This window comes from Xenopus laevis, chromosome 1S (assembly GCF_017654675.1).
Source record: "Xenopus laevis strain J_2021 chromosome 1S, Xenopus_laevis_v10.1, whole genome shotgun sequence".
Taxonomy (NCBI): domain Eukaryota; kingdom Metazoa; phylum Chordata; class Amphibia; order Anura; family Pipidae; genus Xenopus; species Xenopus laevis.
This window is the reverse complement of record NC_054372.1, coordinates 2,003,660-2,027,562: the sequence shown is the minus strand read 5'-3', so window position 1 is coordinate 2,027,562 and position 23,903 is coordinate 2,003,660. Positions and strand designations below refer to the sequence as shown.

At 39.2% G+C, this 23,903-nt stretch overlaps 1 protein-coding gene across 1 annotated transcript; it reads left to right on the top strand.

Moving 5' to 3' along the window:
- Positions 1–1,664: 1,664 nt before the first annotated feature.
- Positions 1,665–22,734, top strand: LOC108703983 (taste receptor type 1 member 1). The gene is made up of 9 exons (XM_041577260.1): positions 1,665–1,671; positions 4,222–4,400; positions 5,945–5,976; positions 8,507–8,661; positions 11,680–11,857; positions 12,321–12,612; positions 14,096–14,944; positions 17,306–17,429; positions 21,830–22,734. The coding sequence occupies exons 1-9, from the start codon at positions 1,665–1,667 to the stop codon at positions 22,732–22,734; spliced, it is 2,721 nt and encodes a 906-aa protein (XP_041433194.1).
- The last annotated feature ends 1,169 nt before the right edge of the window (positions 22,735–23,903 follow it).

Sequence of the window (23,903 nt, the reverse complement as noted above, 5' to 3'; positions counted from 1 at the left end):
CTAGGACAAATTTTGATTCAGATTCCTTAGCAAGCCTTCAAATAATTTACCCACCACAAATTTACTGTCTTATAATTACCAGGCTGAGATTGTAATCCCTTTTAAAATATCAGCTTTCTACCAGCCCACATAATTTTACTATTAATATACTAAAAAAAACATGTTGGGGTTAGTCTTAGCCTCTGCTGCAATGTGCTACTCTTTTTCTATCTTTGCCTTCTGGTCTGCTTTTTTACATTTATTAAAGTATTTAAATTCATTAAATGCAGCTTCTGCCTTTGTTCTATTAACTTCTTTACTTCTATATTAAAGTGCTTCTTGGTGCTTATACGTTTATACTGAGAACAGTAATGATTAAATATAATGCCCCAATCTATGCTCTAAAAGTCAGCCCTCAAGGCACTAAAATTTGTTTATCTGAAATACAGGGTTTTTGTTGCCCGAATGTATATTTGTTTTTTGCACCAGACATTAAATGAGATCCCATTATGTTCACTATTACTAGATCCAGTATATCTGCTCTATCTGATTCTCTTAGTTCTAGCTTTTCCACCATCAGTAGTGTCTTCTGCAATCCCCTTTTGCAGTCAGAACGCAGTCAGGCCCTCAATCCCTGTCACTGAATGAACTCTCAGGCACAATTTCTGCATTCCTGCAGGGGCGTAACTACCGGGGGAGCAGGGGGTGCAAATGGGCCAGGGCCCGCACCCCCGCAGGGCCCCCCCCGGAAGATCGTGCGCACTGCAGCAGGATGGAGTCTGCTGAAGCGGCACAGAAAAATTGAGCACACGAGGGTGGGGCGGGCCCGTCTGCACGGCTCGCAGGGTGGGGCGGGCCCGTCTGCACGGCTCGCACCAGGGCCCACCCCCACCAAGTTACGTTACTGCATTCCTGAATGCAAAAAGCAAAGAACAAATAGAGTAAATTCCGTACAAAAGCCGACTTCCTCCATTATATATTTATTTTGGCCTGCCTTGGTACTGCCCTATCCCAGGCTAAAAAGAGTACTAAAGGACACTCATAAGGCTTGTTTTCTTTATTCTATCCACTACTCCATTTCTCTACAAATAAAACAGTAACATCTGAACATAACCCCCAGGACTTTGCTGACTTCTTTAAAAGCAAATGTTCCCACCCTTTAAATACCAAATATTCTCACTCTTCCAAAATCTCCTCTTTCCCTTTTCAACAGTTTTGATTTTATAACTGAGCCTCAAAACTTCTCCTGTTCTCTCCATAAAAAACTTGCTCACTTGCTCAGACGTCTCTCTCCCCCAGACACCCCCAAGTGCAGAGGCTTAATGGCTGCCTCCAGGGGAGGTGCATAACCTACACTGCACACTGGGTCACCCTGATGAGTGCTGCGGAGGGTGCAAGCAGGGGCCCTCCCCTCAGGCTACAGGTGCCTCCCCGTGGGGTACAGGGCAAACCCCACATGCCCACTTCCTCCTCCACTATGGATGAGCCACCCCTGAAGCGTCCCCGCAGTTATGCTTCAGTGCAGCACAAACTATGTCAGGCTGTGCTGCAACTCCTCTCCCTGGGCAAGAGGAGTCATAATGCACCTAAGCTTATGGCCGCCTTCCAGACTCAGGTGCAGCGTTGGTTCACTCCCCGCGCTGGAATTCCACCCTGCACATGGTGTAGCACCTCGTAGAGCAGCGATGGGCGGTCAGCAATTACCTGCTGGAGCACAGTGGCAGGAGTACTCAGGGGGCAGATTTAGGGTACTTCAGTGCAGAGCAGTGGCAGCAAATGAGGCAGCTCTGCCGAGTACTTGCCCCCTTTGAGCAGGCGACATGCTTTGTTAGTGACGTGATACCCCTGGTGTTCCTACTCAAGCGCACGTTGGATGGGCTGCTAGAGGAGGGTGACAAGCCTGAGGAGGAGGAGAGTAGGCCGCATAGGCAGGCAGAGGGGGCTGGGAGGCAGGATGAGAAGGAAATGGTGCCCAATGAGGAGGATGAGGGAGAGGAGGACTGGGTGCCTGCGCATCATGGGGAGCAGGGCACATGCCACCCAACCACCCCAGCTATTGTCCACGGCTAGGAGGGTACAGAGCAGGGGCAGGTCAAGCCAGATGACCTGCTGCATCTGGAGGGCAGTCAAGAAGAGGTTGGTCGGGGCACCTCTTTTACATGGCTGCCCATATGCAGACTTGCCTCTGAAGCGATCCCCAGGTCTGTTCCATCAAAGAACAGGATGATTATTGGGTGGCCACTTTGCTTGACCCACAGTATAAGGGAAAGGTGGGGGACTTCCTTATACCCAGCCAGAGAGAGAGGAGGATAGGTCAGTTGAGGAGGGCTCTGTGCTCAAGACTAGTGGAGGCCTTCCCCCAGTCTGACACTTCTCAGGCCTCCACTACTCCACACACCCAGCAGAGACGGGGGCCTAGCAGCAGCAGCGGTGGAGATCCCAAGGTTGTTTGGAAAAGCTTTTTGAGCCTCAGCAGGCAGCAGTAGGCCCAGCCAGTACCCAAAGCCACCACCAGCAGCGGGTGGAGCATATGGTGGCTGACTACATGGGGGACAGTCAGCGTGCCATTCACCCTGATGATGACCCCATGCATTTTTGGGTATCTAGGCTTAACCAGTGGCCAGAAATGGCACAGTACACTCTGGAGGTGCTGGCTTGCCCCTGCCAGTGTCCTGTCAGAGCCTGTCTTCAGTGCCGCAGGTGGGGTGGTCACTGAGAAGTGGACACGGCTATCCACTGGCAGCGTGGATATGCTGACATTCATAAAAATGAATGAGGCCTGGATAAGTGGGGATATCCAGGTGCCCTTTGCAGACAGAAGAGACTAGCCTCCTCTCCTCCGCCTCTTCTCTCCATTGCTGCCCATACTCTCCTCCTCAGTAGTATTGCCCATTCCCCATCTGTCTGCACCTGCTGCCCTTGCTGCTGCTGCTACTAGCCCTAGTAGTACTGCTGCAGTGCTGCATTGTCACTATCAAAGCTCCTACTGCTGTCGCTGACACTACAGCTGCATTGTCGCCAAATTTTTTTTCTGGTAGGGGCCTATCAAAGCTCCTACTGCTATCGTAGATACTACTGCTGCATTGTCGGCAATTTTTTTTGTAGTTGAGGCCTAAAATGGCTTCTAAAAATGTTTCTTCGAATACTGCCGCTTAATCGGCTAATTTCTTCTGGTTGAGGCTTAACATGGCTTCTAAATATATTGCTTCTAATTTTGCCGCTTAGTTGGCTAATTTCTTCTGGTTGAGGTCTACCTCATTTAATTGTTCTGGTCCTAATACAGTTAATTCCAATACTACTGTTGCTGCTGCTGTTGCTACTATTGCCTCATTATTTGGCAAATGTCTTCTGCTTGAGGCCTAACATGGCTTCTAAAAATGTTTCTTCGAATACTGCCGTGTTGTCGGCTAATTTCTTCTGGTTGAGGCTTAACATGGCCTCTTAATATGAAGTTTCTAATTTTGCCGCTTAGTCGGCTAATTTCTTCTGGTTGAGGTCTACCTCATTTAATTCTTCTGGCTCTAATACAGTTGATTCCAATACTGCTGCTGTTGCTACTATTGCCTCATTATTTGGCAAATGTCTTCTGTTTGAGGACTAACATGGCTTCTAAAAATGTTTCTTCGAATATTGCCACGTTGTTGGCTAATTTCTTCTGGTTGAGGCCTAACATGGCTTCTAAATATGTAGCTTCTAATTTTGCCGCTTAGTTGGCTAATTTCTTCTGGTTGAGGTCTACTTCATTTAATTCTTCTGGCTCTAATACAGTTGATTCCAATACTACTGCTGCTGTTGCTAATACTGCCTCATTATTTGGCAAATGCCTTCTGTCTGAGGCCTAACATGGCTTCTAAATATTTTGTTTCTAATTTTGCCACTTTCTTCTGGTTGAGGCCTAACTCATTTAATTGTTCGGGTTCTAATACAGTTCATTCCAACACTACTGCTTCTGTTGCTACCATCGCCTCATTATTTGGCAAATGTCTTCTGTTTGAAGAAGTTGATTCCTATTTATTTTGGTATTTTAGAGCAAATGTGTGTTTGTTCAGGCCTGTGGCAAGGCTAATAATAATTTTACTTAACATAAAGATAGATTTATTTAAATGGAATAAATAGGTTTCCCTTCTTAACTACAATAAAGTTAATTTTCATGAAATTACAACATGACACCTTATCCTGTATAATTCCTACTGTACAAATGCAATTGCTGTGTTACTCAAACTGAAATTCATTCATTGTCAGCTGAGTGGATCCACGACGACGATCCTGATGATGCAGCACCACCACCTGACCGGGCAGCACCACCACCTAACCAGGGGCTCAATATAGGCACTCAGACTGGTAATGTTTTTTATGACCACACTGAGCTCCTTATTACCCAGGTTCACCAGGTGAATGCCATCAGGCAGGAGCTTCTGGAGGTCAGAGACATGGTCCAGTCTCTGCAGAGACTCCTTCTCCTCCTCCACTATAATTTTATTATATTTTATAATTCATGTGTCGGCCTAGCACCGTTGTGCTATTTTGTTCATTAAAAAAAGGTTTTATACCTGTATATTTGGAGTTCATTTTTTATTTAACTAAACTAATACTCAGATGGTACATGAAATTGTTTGGATTCTTATAACACAACGATGACTATTCTTATTCGGAGTCATTAAAATTACATTACATAGTATTTCAGAATCATTACAATTACATGATGTAAATATAAGGTTCATTCACATAAACATATGGTTTATTCCTTTTATCTGAGATACAAAGCATCCAGATACTATCTGCTCAGATTTATTAGTTGTACTTGTGTTAGTAATCTACTATTAGATATATGAAGTACAGATGGTACTTTTTGGTTAAACAGTGATATAGAGTAGTAGTAGATACCATTACCAGTTGACCAGAGGTAAAGGAAAAAAAATCCACAAACGTTAAAAAGTTTAAGAAACTTGCAAAATGGGAGCCATTTTTTTCAAGATAGGAGTCGTCTAACAATGCAGGGCACGTGTGTAGCAGTATACTAAGTGAAACACGCGTGTGTATTGGTCTTCCCATTGAGTCCAATCCAATTCAGCACATTCAGACACAAAGCAAAACATACCATATTCATTTATCATCACAGACTACAAAGCTTGAAACTAAGGGAAAATGTTTTATGTTTTATTACTTATCTTAATTGAGACAGTACTACTATATGTGTGTGCTTCCTTTTGCTTTCTATTTCAGATTTCCTGTGTAGGTTTAACCTGGTGTGAACGGTGATATTCAAGGAAGCAGCCCCCCCCCTTTTTTGTGGCGCGGTATTGGTATAAATTAATTATACCTCTTTCTGTCAAAAAAATTTGTCCCCATAGACTTCAATGAATTTGGCAAATTTTCGGCAAAGCGAAACAGGTTAAATTCATCCAACACTACTGCCTATGAATCTTTTATTTGCAGGAGGTAGGGCTTAGGTGGAGTTAAACCTTACCTTTCTTTAAACCTTCCATTAAATCACCCACTAGACTGCCACTAGAATTCAACAGTAAGCCTATGTAATGGTACTAGACAGGGATGTCCACTCTTTCCTAATCCATTATGATCATGGAAACCCTGACTTTTAGAAAGTTTTCCCAATTCTATCTCTATCTTTTGTAATACTAGCCGTCTGATCTGTACCATATTATGTTTATATAACCATATTTATTTGTTTATGAAACTCTTGGCAAATAAAGATTCTCTTTTGTATTTGTATTATTCTTTAATTTGGTACTGTGGTGTAATTCTTTCTAATTACTCTTTTATCCAGTGCATGAAATCTGCCCTAGTCTGTGCCACATAATCTTTCCTGTACACCTATTTTTTTGTGACTCTGCAAAAAACAAGCCATATCCTTATGATATACTGTCTAAGGTGAATAGCTGCTCCCACTCTTAAGTTTTAAAATAGAAAGAAAAAAATTTTTTTTTTTGTTTGTTATATTTTTCAGACAGTGAAAAATGCATCAGATGCCAAGACATGGTATGGCCTAATAACCAAATCAATAAGTGTATTGTCAAAATGGAAGGGTTTACTAATGATACAATTTCTGCATTTTATCATCCGTACTTATTCTGCTCTTTCTTATAACTCTCCTGATATTGGGAGTTTTCATTGCATACCATTACTCTCCCAACAAGAGAAACCTCAGCTTCCTCCTCCTTGTCTCCATCAAGCTGAGCATTCTCAGCGTGTTTCTGTACCTTGTTGCCCTGTGGATTTAACGTGCTCTCTCAAATATGTCACATCAAACTTTGCTGGAGTGTTTGGCTCTGAGTTGACATAGATCTTAATAATCTAATGGAGCATTATGGGCAATTTCCAGGCAATGAAATAAAGTATTGTTTTCAGTTATTGAAATCAAGTTAGTCCAGAAAAGGCAACTCGTAGTAAGTTACAAGTTTCACAGGACTACTCCAGGCTAGCACTCACTAGGAGCTTTCACTCGCCTGCAGTGGAATGACTATTTATTGGACCCCTACAAAAAAATTGGACCCCTAAACTTTAGGAACAGCACATTTTCCATAAATACATATTGCAGCTATACAGTCTGATCCCTTTATATTTACACCCCTGCTTTTCAGTAAAATTATTGTGGGTTTGTATCATAGCTGATGTGGTTGAAAAAAAAAGTTCAACCATGTGTCCTAGCTAATCCTACCTACCTGCTATTTGATCATTGTGTAGCACATGCAATGGGCGTGGCCAAAAAATATGGCACTACATGCTTATGTTCAGGTAAATAACTTGTGTGGGGCCACAATATTTCTGATGGTGGCCCTAGGGAAAGTACAGTTGACAACACAATGTGAAATCCAGAGATCAAAAACTGACCAGTTGCAATAACTTCAGTAGCACATACAAAACTCAGTTTAGGTTGCTCCTAAATCAAGTTTTCTATGGGTCCTATAAATTTCTATTTCACTGAAAAATAAAGAAAACATATGTTTGCGTCTAGTGAACTGGTAATGGTGACAATTACAACTACACTAAGGAGTTAGTTTGCTAATGTTAGAGCCTTCAAATGGTTTCTGCAACTTTTATTTTTTTTATTTGAGGAAAAAAAGCTCAGCAGCAAGCATTGGTATTTAGAAACCACAAGTGAGTTTAGGAACTCACACGTGACTTTAGTACCAGAATGCTGGAGCTCTGAGGCACAAACATTGGGAAATGTAGTTACCATTGCCACTAGTAGTCACCAGCACTAGTATAGTATTGAAATAAAAATTATACCAAATATTGTGTAAAAACTTGTTTACTTTCTATTTTTCTTCAACATTTTTTGACATATTTTAACAGTTTGAAACAAATTAGAGAAGAAAAATAAATTGCCTGCAATGGTTTAACTGAGCACGGAAAAGCATCTTGTTCTACTGGGTTCTTCTGAACAGATTGATGCCCAGTACCAACTTACCAAAACATATGCTATGCAGAGACCCTGAAATCATTATACATTTTCATCCCATGTTACTTTGACCACTGCAAAATCCTGAACATTATGTTTGTTAAACGTCGGTGAAAAGTAAAATGTTCATAAACTTACAGTATATTTTCAGAATATCAGAACTCAGTACTGGAAACCATGTCTTTCTACTCTAAACTGCCAACATTTTTAAAAGTTTTTATAAATGATGTGATGATTGCCCTGATATTCTTGCACTTTAATCCACTTTATCACCCACATGCCATTATGTTATAAGATAAAATATCCTAAATATGTGAAAATGGGTAAATATGTCCATCTGTTCCAAAACTAACAAACTGCAATATAAAACATCATATTCATATCATTTGAATTTCAGGGGTGTTAAACCATCTGATCCCTAATATGAATAGGGGTAGCAATATATGCAGCACATAGCAGAGTGATGCATCCCCATTTACTCTGCATTGTGCCCAAAGGGTTCCCTTAGTCTAAGGAAGGGAGTAATTTCCCACTTCCTTGCTCATAGTATGACTTATAGCTAGTGAACTGATGAGTAACATTTTTTACAATGCCAAAGCAATACGCCATGTTGTATCCAACTACATTTCGGATCTCTTCAGATAGGAGAACACATTTCTTCACTTCTCCTACTGGTGCTTCTTATTGGCTTGACCACTGACGTTGAATTATACTTTGAGTTATACTTATGACTCACTGACAATGCAGCCATACCTCTGGATGTATACCCGGCTCTTTCAGGCTTTTCCAGCCCGGAAATTCCAAGCTACTATTTATTAAGGCCAACCTCATTCTAGACAAATGGTCCAAATGTATATACCCTGACTTAACAGGGACCATGGAGTACCCAAAGGGCTCTTACTTCTATTAATCTGTGTTGAGATAATTGTTGATAACTCAATCTGCTTTAACTTTGTATACGTTCTGTTGATCTGCTTTGGGGGATCTATAGTTTAGGCACACCTTCTTAAGATTTTGAATGTTATGAGTAAAAAACTTCTCCATTGTTAGGGGATGCAGAGTGGGAAATGTGAGGGTACTTTCTTTATTCTCTTTTTTATTTTCTAGCTTTCTGCTCTATGGGGGAACTAAGACACAAGCTATAACAATGTTAGAGATAAAAGCTATCTCTTGGAATGTTAGAGGACTAAATTCTCCATTGAAAAGTCCTTGGACTGGGCAAGAGCAAGAAGTCTTAGAACCTACAGCCTTCCCACACTCAGGCAAGACCCCCGGACCTGACGTTCTTCCTATCGCCCCATCTCACTTATCAACGGACTCAGGCTCAAAAATATTAGCCAAATTACTAGCAAGGTACCTAAAAAATGTTGGAACCACAATTGTAGCCCAGATCAAGTAGGATCTATGTCCACAAAGCAACTGAGCTTAATATTAGAAGGCTTTATACCAACTTAATGATTACAAACAAGGGAAAGTTGTGCTCACCAGACCATAATTTTTTTAAACCGTTAAGCGAGGGTGCAATGAGGCTGTGACCACTAAATTCATACAAACAAATACAAGTCCTCTGCATTCAATGCATTAACAATATATTTAGGACAGTGGGACATTTTGTGCCTTAAGCTACTAAAAATGCCTTATCTTTTAAACAAAATAGGGATTGTTTGTCCATATATTGCTTAACGATTACACATGATAACCTCATTGCCTCTCTAGACAATGAGAAAGCACTTCTCACGTCAAATAGGAAACTCTGAAAGTGTTTGGGTTCCGAAAAAATGTCCTAACCTGGTTGTAATATACTAAACCTATGGCCAGGATTAAGTCAAATCTACAGTTATCTCCCCTATTAACCCTACCTCTTCGCCCTAGCCATGGAACCTCTGGAATGTCTGATCTGAGAAAGTGAGGATGGTCGAGGGTTTGAGCTGGGAAACCTTAGGGGAAAAAAATCTCTCTATTTGCAGATGACACTATGCTGTACTTACATGACTCAGGCCTCTCAATTAATCGAGCCATCCAATTAATTAACAACCATGCTATTTACTTGGGTCTTATGGTTAATTGGACTAAATTGTCTCTACTGCCTCTAGATCCCCAGACACCATAGATCCCGTTCTCCCATTGGTGAATACAATAAAATACATAGGGATACATATATATCTGCAAATTGGGAAATTCAAAGAACTAAACATTGATCCATTAATGGTAGTGATGGGCGAATTTATTCTCCAGGCGCGAATTTGTACATTTTTAATCACTGATTAATGGTGCAATTCCAGAAAATAGTAGATAAATGGCTTAAACTCCCACTATCACTGATTGCCCGTGCAATACATTTTTTTAAATTAAGTTCCTTCCCAAATTCCTATACCTCTTTTGACAGTGGATCCCCTCCACCTTCTTCACATTACTCCGAAGTCAACTCAACAAACTCTATTGGTCCCGTAGGCCAACAAGGGTTAAATAAAATGCCCTAATCTCCCCATTATCTGTAGGCAGACTAGTAGCACCAGGCATGCTAGGATATGTCCTAGCCACCCATCTTGCAACACTGAGATGGTGGCTTAACTCCCATTCTGAAGACCCAGTGATACTGCTCAAAGTTCAAGTATTATAATCCCTGGAGGGCCTTAGAAACCTTATATATAGGAAAGCATCTTCTATGACCAACCCCACCCCAATGATGGAAGATTTGGCCATGGCATGGCACCAAATCTGTGTCAGAATAGGGGAAAATCCGCAATGTATATCCCCCCCCATACTCTACTATGGTACAGATATGATCTCCCACAGCTTCTCACCATTCCAGACCCCCAACTTTGGGCACAATAAATGTTAAATACACTGGTGATAATTAGATGGACGATATCTTACGTTCATTTCAACAACTAAAGGATACAGTACATTCAATCTACCGAACAGCTATTTTGCTATATACAAATGAGACACGCCCTTACCCAACAGTTTTACTCAAGGAACCCTCAGATTGAACCTTCCCCACTAGAGGACCTACTCTGCAAAGAACAACTCCAAAAACCACTTCTCTTCCCAACCAAAACAAAAGAAATGGGTCACTAATGACTAATGAACAATACTCACTGACACTTTACATCCACTAATCAGGTCCAGAGACAGGCTTATACAGTTCAAATATCTACACCGGGCCTACTACATACCTTATATCCTGTATTAAATCATCCCTGCAGTTCTACACCTATGCATCAGATTTAAGAACTCGGGAACTGACTTTTATCACATGGTCTGGAACTGCCCTTAACATCCAAACCTTCTGGACAGAAATTACTATGTACCTCTACCATTTGATGGCGCTACCTGTAGAATTACATCCCACAGTCCTGCTCCTAAACTTTCTTACAGATACAGCTACATCAACGGCAGAAAGAATATTGCTTACTATTCTGCTATTAAATGCAAAAAAGCCATAGTTATCAAAGGAAGGAGGAACACCCGCCAATGCTCAACTTCTGGATAAGCCTAGTAGAGAAAACACTCCCTGTCCTAGAACAAATCTGCAAGGGGCTAGCCTTCTAAATTTATCAAAACTTGCACACTCTGGACCCTACAAAATGAATCCTACACCAACAGAAAGCAGAACCCAATTCTTTCTCCAAGGGGACAATAATGGAACGGGGTGTTGGTGATATACACAGGTTAACTCATGTCTTAAACTCTGTCAAGGTCAGTAACTTAGAACCTTAAGACTCAACCGGCCCCCTTCGACTATTACTGTCTTCTCCAACCAATATATCTCTTTCTCACTTTCCCACTAAATTTCTTTACCTGTTTTTTTTTTTTAATACAATGTTTTCCCATGGGATAAAAAAGACAATTTCCAGTAATATGTCTATTTTGGATAACAACCCACTATGAGCTTTGTACATGGTCTTAATCTAAATAAATGTTTAAAATAAAAAGAATTCAGACAGTAAATAAAAGTGTTAATTTTTGTAATTTATTTAAAAACTTGGACAATTCTCAGAATAGATAAAATCAATCCCTTAGTGTGTGGTTATACTCAGCATGTTAGACTATTCCTCGATTTGCTCTATAAAATGAGGTTTGGATGAGCCATTTTCCTTACACTGTTCTACAAACACTATTGAATCCTGGATCCATTATGCAGCTCTGCTGGGAAAACTCTGTAACCCTTTGTCTTGTATTGGGATGCACTGCACTGTTTGTGGGTGCAATGTTGGGGTTCAGATCGGCATATAATCCTTTCAAAATGCTGATATATCTTTTATTTATGTTTGTAGGACAATCAGGACCTCAGCCTATTGACTCTGCTTGTAAAATGCAAATAAGCAATTTATTTGAAGAATTTGAATATTTTCAGGATGGAGACATCATAATTGGGGGACTAGTGACTGTGAATACACATATTACTTCTCTCAGTCCTCAGGAGGATGATTATTTCATACAGTTTTGTGTTAAGTAAGTAAGCTGCCTTCTGTTGACACATGAATCATTTTATATTCACAAAATATAAATCTGTCATCAAACACAACATGGTAACACGATTCATTTTGCATACATAAAAATGAATTATTTTGATTTGCATTCACCAAATTAAATACTTTTCAGATTGCAAATATGTTCTGTACTCATGAATACATTTTCAGATCAGAAATTCTGAAAATCAGTTGAGTATTTGATAAACTAGACCCAAGTTGCTGCAATGTCAATAAGGGCATTAAAGAGCTACACCAATAACACAATTTGCACACAATTCACCCTGAGCATGTTGGAGTTTATGAAGTTGACACAAATCATACTGTTTTGAATCTTTAAATTTTTTCGGCCTATGTACAGTTTTTCATTTTCTCCACCAATGTGTTGCTTTTATGATATGTTATTGCTAAATAATTTAATGTAAATAATTCAAGGAACTTGCTAGTTTACAGCCCCAGTATTACAGACAGTTGGTGGAGTTCCGCCTGGCCATTGAGGAAATTAACAAGAATCCATCCCTACTACCAAATGTGACTTTGGGATACCATATATACGACACCTGTGGACAAGAACAGAACGTTGTGAGGAACACATTTCAGATATTATCGGGTTCCGGGGAGCTAGTTCCCAATTACTCTTGTGGAAAGAAGAGAAACATTGCTGGTTTCATTGGAGATTTAACATCAGAAACAACTATAATTAGTGCCCAAATTCTGAGTCTGTTTGGCTTTTCCCAGGTGAGAAGAACCCAACACATAACACTGAATGGTAACAAACACATTGCAAAATATGTATATTGTGGGATTGAGTAGTAGAGTAAAGAGGTTTAAGAACTTCAAATTATTCTTAAAAGATGAGTTCACTTAAAACATATAGACCAGATGCCCCCAACCTGTTTTTTACCCATGAGTCACATTTAGCTGTAAAAAGAGTTGTGGAGCAACACAAGCAAGAAAAACGTTCCTGGGGTGCCAAATAAGGACTGTGATTTGGTATGCACAGTGCTACGCAATATGTTGGCGCTATATAAATACATGTTAATAATAATAATAATATGTATTTGGTAGCCCTATGTAGATTGGCTGTCTAAAGGAGGAAGCACATCTATTTTTTATGAAACCATAAATGTGCCTTTAAGCCAGGAATTCAAAAATAAGCACCTGCTTAGAGGCCACTATGAGCAACAGCCAAGGGGTTGGTCGGAAACATGTTGCTCACAAGCCACTGTTTGGGGAGCAGGGTTTTACTGAGACAAGTGGCAAATGGTCATTAATTAGTTTTTTTATTAATTTTTTTGGAAATAGGGCATGATCCACTATTGCCACATTTTGATTGGTATGGGACCTATTATCCAGAATGCTCGGGAGCTGGAGCTTTCTGGATAATGGATCTTTCTGTAATATGGATCTTCATACCTTAAATCTAATAGAGAATCATGAAATCATGAAATAAACCCAACAGGCTGGTTCAGCTTTAATAAGGGTTATTTATATCTTAGTTTGGATCATATACAAGGTACTGTTTTGTTGTTGCAGTTAAAAAAAATTGTTTTTAAAAATTTGAATTATTTGGACAAATGGAGTCTATGGGGCGCCTTTCTGTAATTTGGAACTTTCTTGGTAACGGGTTTCATATCCCATACCTGTACCTTACTTTGGTTGGTAAAGAATCACTAGCATGTAAACTTTTATTTACAGAGGGACAAGGTCGGTTGTTACTCTTCAACTAAAGAAAACCTCCAACGCATATAAATATACTTTGCAATTCAGCGCCTCTGTCGGTTCTGACATCTGAAGCAATGTAGTTAAGGCCACCATCCAATCACATTATTTGAAATTAAATTTATCTGATCTCTATTTGCTAAGTATCATAATATGTTGGATACAGATTAATTAAGCAATGCGTAATATAATTGATTTCTACTATACTGAAAAAATAGTATTTTAAGTTATTGTATGATGCAATATTTATATTTATTGACAGAGGTAAATCCTTATTTTTTTAATAAGTATATTATAAAATAAATACAAACTTTTTTTTTCTTTTTAATAGAAACAAATATCAGAAGCACCAAGTTATGGAGTTGAGACCCAAATAGACTTCTCAACTGATTACATTTCAATGTTCATATAATACAGATAGTACATGTCTTTAATGGTGAGAAATAGTAGCTTAATATCTGGGAATAGTTTGTGCTTATCTTAATTTCCACATCTACAGATCAGTTATGGAGCCTCAGACCTCATTCTTAGTGACAAAATCACCTTCCCGTACTTTTTTCGGACATTACAAAGTTATCATGGATCTTCCCTCGTTTTAAGCCAATTACTGAATCATTTCGGGTGGACATGGGTTGGAATTCTTAGCATAGACAATAACAGTGGGGAAAAAGAGCTTCAAGTGCTGATGGATTATTTCACTAGAGTTGGTATCTGTGTTGAGTTCACAATTAAGATAACTCATTATTTAAATCATATTTCATATGATGACCAAATGTATATTAACACCATTAAGGAGATCATTCAAAAATCTACCACTAATATACTTGTTGTTTGTGGGAAACTGTCTAAGCCAAGTGTGATTCGATTAATAAACCTTGAAGATGCGTTGATTAAAAAGACTTTGATTTTTTCACCTTCAGCATCAGCTATCGATCACATTATGAAAAGTATAACTAAAACATTTCATGGTAGTTTGATATTTGAGCAATATACTGTCTATCCCAGAGAAACCCATGAAATCATGGAATTTATGAACAGTATCCATCCTTTTAAGAATTCAGAAGATAAATTACTTGAAGATATTTTTTTGGTAACATTTACTTGTTCATCAAAAGACCAATATAAGAACCAGTTATATGAATATTTATACAAAACATATTATGCTGAATGTGCTGAAAATTACATCACTGAGGCTCTTGGGTATCTGAACAATATTCTACTTAATGTATTGTCTCCACATGTGCACCTGGCAGTTGATATTATGTCCCAGGCAGTTCATGAGATGCACAACTCCCTAAGTGAGAAATCACCAGAAAAGGATAAAATGTTTCACCACTATCCATATGAGGTACATAATACATAACTCATATTTGTGCTTTTTTTTTGCTGGTATTTAACTTTTTTGTTAAGCAGCTCTCTAGTTTGGAATTTCAGCAGCTACATGGTCACTAGGGTCTTGATTAGCTTTGCTACCAGGCACTGGTTTGAATGAGATACTGGGCAATTAAGACAACTCATTATTTAAATAATATTTCATATGATGTTCCAAACGTATATTAACATCATTAAGGAGATCATTCAAAAATCTACTACTTATATAATTGTTGTTTGTGGGTTTTAGATTGGTTAGATTAATAAACCTTGAAGATGTGTTGATTAAATAAGACTAGGAATATGAAAGCGAGTGAATGGAAAAATAAGGAATAAAAGTAACAAAAATAAAAACCTTTTAAGCTCACAGGGCAGCTTTCACTTCTGGGCTTAGTGACCCCCATTGAATTGCTGGGAAGATATAGAAACGGAAGGCAAATAATCCAAAAAGTGTTGACAGATTGCAAAATTGCTGATAAAACAATCTATAATTTACATTCCCCCATTTGCAATAAAATGCACTACCAGTAATAACACATAACAACCAAAAACAGGTTTTCTTTAAAACTATGACCAGTAAATTCCACCTACTGATTGGTTGCTATGGGTTACTGCTCCTGAGCAAACTTAGTGTCTTTTTTTACATAACTCCTGAAAAGTTAGCTTAAAGGCAAACCACCTCTTTCATGTATAAATACTCTTGGTGCTTTTTCTAAAAAACCTTTAGCAATTTACCGTATATACTCGAGTATAAGCCGACCTGAGTATAAGCTGAGTTACCTAATTTTACCTAAGAAAACTGGGAAAACTTATTGACTCGAGTATAAGCCTAGACACAATTACAGCCCTGTCTCCCAGAAGCGCACATTCCGCCAAAGCGACCCCCCCAGCAGTCAACCTGCTTCTTTGCAAAGTTGATGGTGACAGAGAATTTAAATACATTATTTCAGCTTCATTTGATTTCTTGATTTTTCTTCAGAGTTTTGGGTTTCTAAATATTTGATATCTATTGACAGTTGCATCACTATTTGAAAAAAAATCACTATCAGACAAAGTACGAGGGACAGGTTTCTTTTGATGGAAATGGAGAGATGAACACTGGTTATATGATCTATTTATTCTGCTACTACTCAGAACAAAGTGTCAATTTGGGCAAATTTGGCAGGTTCATACCACTGGCACCTTCAGATTACAAACTAATAATCTATCCACCTATAATACCTTGGAAAACCAAGAACAACACGGTTGGAGATCATTTTTATTTTTTCTACATTTTCAGAAATGTTTATAATAATGACAATAATTAATACTTTATTTAATCTTCAATCTTAGCATTATTGGCATAATGTTCCCTGGAAAACTCAACTATGAAATATGGTCAAACATATGGACAGTACGAGACTGTCTTATGAGGGCAAGGCTTTGCAGTACTTAAGGTCAGAAGATTTATATAGAAATGTCCCTCATAAGTGGGCCAGAGGGTGTTGAAATAAGATCTTGGTTTCATAAAGCTTATAATCTAAATGGGTGGTGTAAGACAACTGGAAAAGTGATTAAAGGAAGGTGATTGGCCCCCAGGTTTCTTACCTATATCTCCTAAGGTAAAATCAGCAACTGTTGCTTTAGTAACAGAAAATAATTTTTGCATATGTTGCTTAAAGTAAAACATGCCTTGGGGCTGTGTTGGTTTTGCTGAATATTCAGAAGAGAGGATAGCTTTCTTGGGCAAGCCAGTGCTTCCCAGTTGCTGCCTATTTTATTTTAGCTATTCATTATTAGTTTTAGGGGACACATGGGGTTAACTTCCCCTACTGGCTCAGGATGTCCCAGTTTCTGTTACTTACACCATCTGGGAGGAAATTGTTCTTTATTGGTCCAAGGACATCATGACAAGTTCCTGTCTTTGGCTTTCTTAAGGAGGAAGCACATATTTCTTCTTTTTTGCACTTTACCTATTACCAGAGGTAACAGAGGTGCTGTTGGAGAGACTGGGAGCAGAAAGCCCCAGTTAAAATAATGTCGCCTATGAGAATGAACCCCCTTTAGGTTCATCGGGTAACAGGGACATGACCCCATGAATGAGGTTATAGTTATAATCATAATACAACCCAGGAGTATCCAGTAGTAAAGGTAGCCAGACAAGAGCAGTACTTGCCTTCAATGCATAATTTAATATATTAATACAATTGTCAATATTGTACAGGATTCTGCTGTTATTGTCTTTTCCTATAGTCTTGGGTGCTGATCAAATAACATTTTGATCCTGTTGAGAACTGCAATAAGTGTGTGACTATACAGACTATGATTATATCCCTGACTGCATGTGCGTTGTTTTTAGATCCCAAGAGCTCAATGCACAGACAGTTGCCAGTCCGGCTACAGAAAGGCACTAAAGCCTGGGGCCCAACCCTGCTGCTACTATTGTGTCCAGTGCTCCGAGGGAGAGATCTCCAATAGAACTGGTATTCAATTTCTTTACACATGACAAATATATTGAAGTGATTGACATCTGGACATTGTGCTTAGTGAGGTTAGGGTTAGTGTTTTAGGGTTAAGGGTAAGGTTATTAGAGTATTAGTGATGAGGCACGGATATGTGGCAAATTTCTGTGTTTCACCACCCACGAGTTGCACGCCATTTAGGGATGATATATAGTAGCTTTGAATTGCAATATAAATGAGTTATATGTTGTTTGTTAAATTGGATCAAAATAAATATATTGTAAGGCACCATTGGACACCTGTGTGCAGGCGCAGGGGTGTGCAGACTTCTGAGCGCGCATCTTCTCGCGCGAATGCGTGTCTGACATGACGCCCGCATGTCGTGTCAGACGCGGACAAGCTATGTTTGATGTTCGGCGTCATCATGCTGCGCCCTGACGTTTGGCGCCAAAATCGTCCCTTTAAATAGATGCCTAAGGAAGTAAATGGCACTTGGTTATTTTCCTGGCTTTTGTGATCCTGAACTTGTGAACTAATTCTTGTTTTGACTCGGCCTACGGATACTTCCGATCTTCAGCCTGCCTACCAACCTCGCGCTTTAGTAAATTTGCTCTGCTGGATTTCCTGGTGTTTTTTCTGGTGCAGCCTATTATCTCTGTTTATCGCACCTTAATAAACTGACACCTTAGTTCAAAGTAGTCGCAAATGTACCATTTAGCAAGTATTGTATATTTATAAGCAAACCAAATAAAACCTACCTGCATTATGCAGCCCTTTCTTAATGACTCACTAGTAAATAGATTTTCTGACTCTGCATAAATTATAACGTTCAACATGCCATGCTGGCAGCTCCCAGTAGGGATTAACAGAACAAAGATATCATTATCACTTTAAAGAGGTAAATTGTTTAGTGTACATAGATGTGTATGGGCAGATGGTGGAGGGTGCGATCAAGCAAATAGGTAGGAACGTCTGTGTATGTCAGGCCCCTCCTGGGGGACAGGAGCATTGTTGCACCAACTTTTCTATTCTGTGTAGCCTTGTCTGCACTCTCCTGTCTGTACAGAAATTACCCATTTCCATCTGTCATGCCTAGTCTTGTTCCATGCCTGCTGTATCCTGCCCTGCTACACCGAAAACATCTTTGTTAGAAATTAACATATTTAATAGGACTTGTGTTGAAATTGCATTTGGTCTGTTGCTTTAGTTTTTAATCCATATTTCCCTATTTTTATTCTCATTGTAAAGAAATGAGGGAACCTGTATGGGCGGAAGGAGGGCATGACTGGAAGGCAGGGGGCAGGTGAAGACAGGGATTGGTACGCGGGGGGGTAGGGCAGGAGATCGGGGGATAAAAGTGAGTGCCGGGAAAAAATACTTCCTTTTCCTACCTGTAGTCAGAGAAGTAGGAGCAGTCCCACCCTCCCTCCTCTTTTTTCATTCTTTTCACAGGGACAAGGAGCACAATAGGGCAGCAATGATGTCATAGTTAAAAAAAGGGGGCTTCGAAGAGCAGTGGTAAGTCAAAATGATAACTATTTGTCGCAGTGTTTGGCGGTGGTCCAGGGAAAACAGGGAGTTAAAAAGGAGGAACTATAATGGGTTCCGGTGAGAAGGAGGAACAATGTATAAATAGCCAACTCGGGCATGGGGTCCCCTGGTGGAAGAATTAGAAAATACCATTGTGTCGGTGTACTGCGGCTGATGGTTAAACAAAAGTCATGAAGGTGCAGCGGGATGGAGATACCCTACATAGGATGGTAATCCCAGGACCATCTGCCCGGGGAATCAGGACAGTTCAGAAATAAGTTTGGGTTAACAAATTGACGGAATGTTAGGAATGTTATGTATGTTATAATATATATAACAGCTTATTGACAGTTAAATGTTTTGAGCATAAATAATTAATAAAGAAGCTGCGGCCATTATTATCCAACAAAAGTCTGGTGTTGTTTTGTTTATGGGGAAGGAACAGGATACGTGGGGGGGGGGTAATGCAATAGATAAGGTGGTAAGTGATCAGTAAGTATAAGGTTTATGATATTCCCTCCACTCCAGGCCTTTCACAGTCAAGCTTTGTAAAACATTGTAAAGTTGAAAGTTGGGCTATGATCACTGGACTTCCTTCATGAACAGGACATTTTGTTCAGAGATCCCTTTCTATCTTTAAACAAACAATCCCCTCTCTTCTCTAGGCAGCAGCCTTTGAGCAACACATTATCGGGGGCTTCTCTGGATTGATAGTTAGTTTTATCAGATCTTTGGGAACAGGAAGTGACAGGGAGAGTGAAATTGGCTTCATATTCTTGTTTAGTGCCAGAAATAACAGAAACCATATTGATTTCGTAATTAAAAACAATAGACAAAAAGTAATTTTAGCACTTGTCTTAAATAATAAAATACATCTTGTCCCAAATTCTTATGATTCATCCCTTGTTCCAGTCTGTTCCTGTTTTATCGTTAGTCCCTACTGTCTCTTGCATGGAAGACTTAAGGTGGCCATACACTATAAGATCCGCTCATTTGGCAAGGTCATCAAATGAGTGGATCTTAATCCAATATGCCCACTAACGGCTGGGCGATATCGGATGAATCTGAACGTTCAGCCCTGGGGCCATACGATCAGATTACAATGCTACAAATGGGCGCTGACGGGTCGCAGCACCGCATCAAATAGCAGATGCGGTACAAGATCGTAGAAAAAAAATCAAACTAACTGATCAATATCTGCCCAATTTTTGGCCTGATATCGATCAGAAGGACCCATCGGGAGCCCCCAAACATGGGCAGATAAGTTGCAAAATCGGTCTAAAGGACCCATATCGGCATCTTTAATCTGCCCGTGTATGGCCAACTTTACAACTTTCTCCAATTGTAGTTTCAGCCCCTGGAAACTCCTTTTACAAATCATTGACAATAAGGGTCCCATTTACTTAGTTCGAGTGAAAGAATAGAATAAAAAAAAACTTTGAATTTCGAATGTTTCTTTTTAGCTACTTCAACCATCGAATTGGCTACTTCGACCTTCAACTACGAATTCGAATCGAACGATTTGAACTAAAAATCGTTCGACCATTCGATAGTCGAAGTACTGTCTCTTTAAGAAAAACTTCGACCCCCTACTATAAATGCAAGTTATACACTAAATGGCAGTGTGTTGGGAGTTTCCTTAAATGAGAAGGATCTTGGGGTCTTTGTAGATAACACGTTGTCTAATTCTGGGCAGTGTCATTCTGTGACTACTAAAGCAAATAAAGTTCTGTCTTGTATAAAAAAGGGCATTAACTCAAGGGATGAAACATAATTATGCCTCTTTATAGGTCCCTGGTGAGGCCTCATCTGGAGTATGCAGTTCAGTTTTGGACTCCAGTCCTTAAGAGGGATATAAATGAGCTGGAGAGAGTGCAGAGACGTGCAACTAAATTGGTTAGAGGGACGGAAGACTTAAATTATGAGGGTAGACTGTCAAGGTTGGGGTTGTTTTCTCTGGAAAAAAGGCGCTTGCGAGGGGACATGATTACACTTTACAAGTACATTAGAGGACATTATAGACAAATGGCAGGGGACCTTTTTACCCATAAAGTGGATCACCGTACCAGAGGCCACCCCTTTAGACTAGAAGAAAAGAACTTTCATTTGAAGCAACGTAGAGGGTTCTTCACAGTCAGGACAGTGAGGTTGTGGAATGCACTGCCGGGTGATGTTGTGATGGCTGATTCAGTTAATGCCTTTAAGAATGGCTTGGATGATTTTTTGGACAGACATAATATCCAAGGCTATTGTGATACTAAACTCTATAGTTAGTATAGGTATGGGTATATAGAATTTTAATTAAAAGTAGGGAGGGGTGTGTGTATGGATGCTGGGTTTTCATTTCGAGGGGTTGAACTTGATGGACTTTGTCTTTTTTCAACCCAATTTAACTATGTAACTATGTAACTATGTAACTATGTAACTATGTAACTACTTCGCCACCTAAAACCTACCGAGGGGCAATGTTAGCCTATGGGGAAGGTCCCCATAGGCTTCCTAACAATTTTTAGGTCAAAGAAAAATTGTTCGATCGATGGATTTAAATTCTTCAAATCAAACGATTTTTCGTTTGATCGTTCAATCGAACTATTTGCGGTAAATCCTTCGACTTCGGTGTCGAAGGATTTACATTCGGCAGTCGAATATCGAGGGTTAATTAACCCTCGATATTCGACCATAAGTAAATTTGCCCCTAAATGTAATTGTTTAATACATTGGGACAGAGATATGGGGAAGGTGTATTGGTATGACAAGAAAGTCACTTAACAAATAGGGGCAGAAAATTGTAGTTATGGCCTGCATTGACGGCATTTAATTTTCTAAAATTAGGATTAGAATGCATTATTAAGAGTCTTTCAAGATTTGTTTGTTTTGTTGTATTTTTACAGACAGAGAAAACTGCTACAGGTGCCCAGAGTTGGAAAGACCCAATGACAAAAGGAATCAGTGTATTGCTAAGACAGAAGAGTTTCTCTCATATACAAGTAATGTAATTTCTGCATTTTTGACATCTACAGCATTTCTGTTTTCCCTTATAACTCTTCTTATATTGGGTGTCTTTGTTTCATACTGGGACACCCCCATAGTGAGAGCCAACAACAGGAGCCTGAGCTTCCTCCTCCTTGTCTCCATCAAACTGAGCTTCCTCAGTGTGTTTCTGTTCCTCGGTCGCCCTGTGGATATAACCTGCATGCTGCGTAACATCACTTTTGGAATCACCTTCTCCATAGCTGTCTCTTCTCTCCTGGCCAAGACTATCATGGTTTGTGTTGCTTTCAAAGCCACCAAGCCAGGGAGCTCATGGAGAAAATGGGTGGGAGTCAAACTGTCCAATTCTGTAGTCTTGATCTGCTCATCCATTCAAATAATAATCTGCATGACTTGGTTGGCCATTTCTCCTCCCTTTCAGGAACTGGACCTTCACACTTACCCTGGAACCATCATCATTCAGTGCAATGAGGGCTCAGCTATTGGCTTTTACTCAGTTATTGGGTATATGGGGCTTCTGGCAGCTGTTAGTTTTGTTTTAGCATTTTTAGCTCGGACATTACCGGACAGTTTTAATGAGGCCAAGTACATCACTTTCAGCATGTTGCTCTTCTGCAGTGTTTGGATCACAATGATCCCGGCCTATCTGAGCACCAAAGGCAAAAACACTGTGTGTGTGGAGATATTTGCCATACTCACTTCATGTGCTGGACTTTTAGGTTGTATATTTGTGCCAAAATGCTACGTAATTATGTTTAAGCCTGAAATGAACCTAAAATCTTGTTTACTGGGAAGCAAAAGCTGATACCCTTCCAACCTAACCTTAGTGCGTAGATGTGAATTTCATTCTTCTTTTTTTTCCTAGGCAGAAATGTACTGTAGCTAAAGCCAGACATTATTGTTTTTTAGGGCCTTATTTCATATGTCTTGAAATGGATTGGCGAAGTGTTCACCTTTGTTATTATGTATCCCTTTCTTTGGTTCCTTAAAGTATCTGTTGTAACTTTATAGCACATTTTCCAGCATTTGACTAAGATATTAATTAGAAAAGTGCTAAAAGGTTTAATGTGCCAGAAAAATCTTTGCTATCACGGCCATGTAATAAAAAGTAAGAACATGTTTGTATTGGTTTTACACTAGAAAAACAAATAACATTAATAAAAATAATAATGATAATAATTATTATTATTCAATAATAATAAATAAAAACAATAATAAATTATGATAAGAAAAATTTCCCCTGAAAAAATTCACCATCAATATGCTATAGATTTTTTGTACCCCTCTGTACTGGCAATTTTTTAAAAACATGAAACACAAAAAAAATGTCTTAAAAGGTATCCTGATTGAAACCTAGAAGTTCAATTTATCATAGTTACTATTTTTGGCATATTTATGAAGGGGTCTCTTTCTAAGAAAGTTACTTGAGTCTTGACCAAAAAAATGGATCATTAATTCAAAAATGTCACTAAAGGTTAATTAATTAATTAAAATGACTTCCCAGTTTACAGCTCCAGTGTTATTGACAACCTGTGACGTTCCACTTGCCATAGAGGATATTAACAAGAATCCATCCTTATTTCCCAATGTGCCCCTGGGATACCATATGTATGACTCCTGCTCCCATGTACTAAAGGCTGCCAAGAGCACATTTCAGATATTTGGCCAGATTCAATACAGGGATAAAAAGTTCTCACATTTTATTATGTGAAAACTCTTGGATGAGATTCAATTCAAGTAGAAAAAACTTTTCTCCTAATTCAGTTCAGTGTTTGGGAAAATCTGCAATTGGATTAGGAGATAATCAAATTGATTATGGGCCAATGAGCCAGATTCAATTCAGTGTGAAAAAGGTTATCGTGAAAACTCATGGGGGCGAGAATCAATTTGGGATGCAATTCATTTCAGAAGAAGAGAAGAAAAGATTTTCCTATTTTCACCAATTTTATATAAAGTTGGTATATCTGTTTAGTA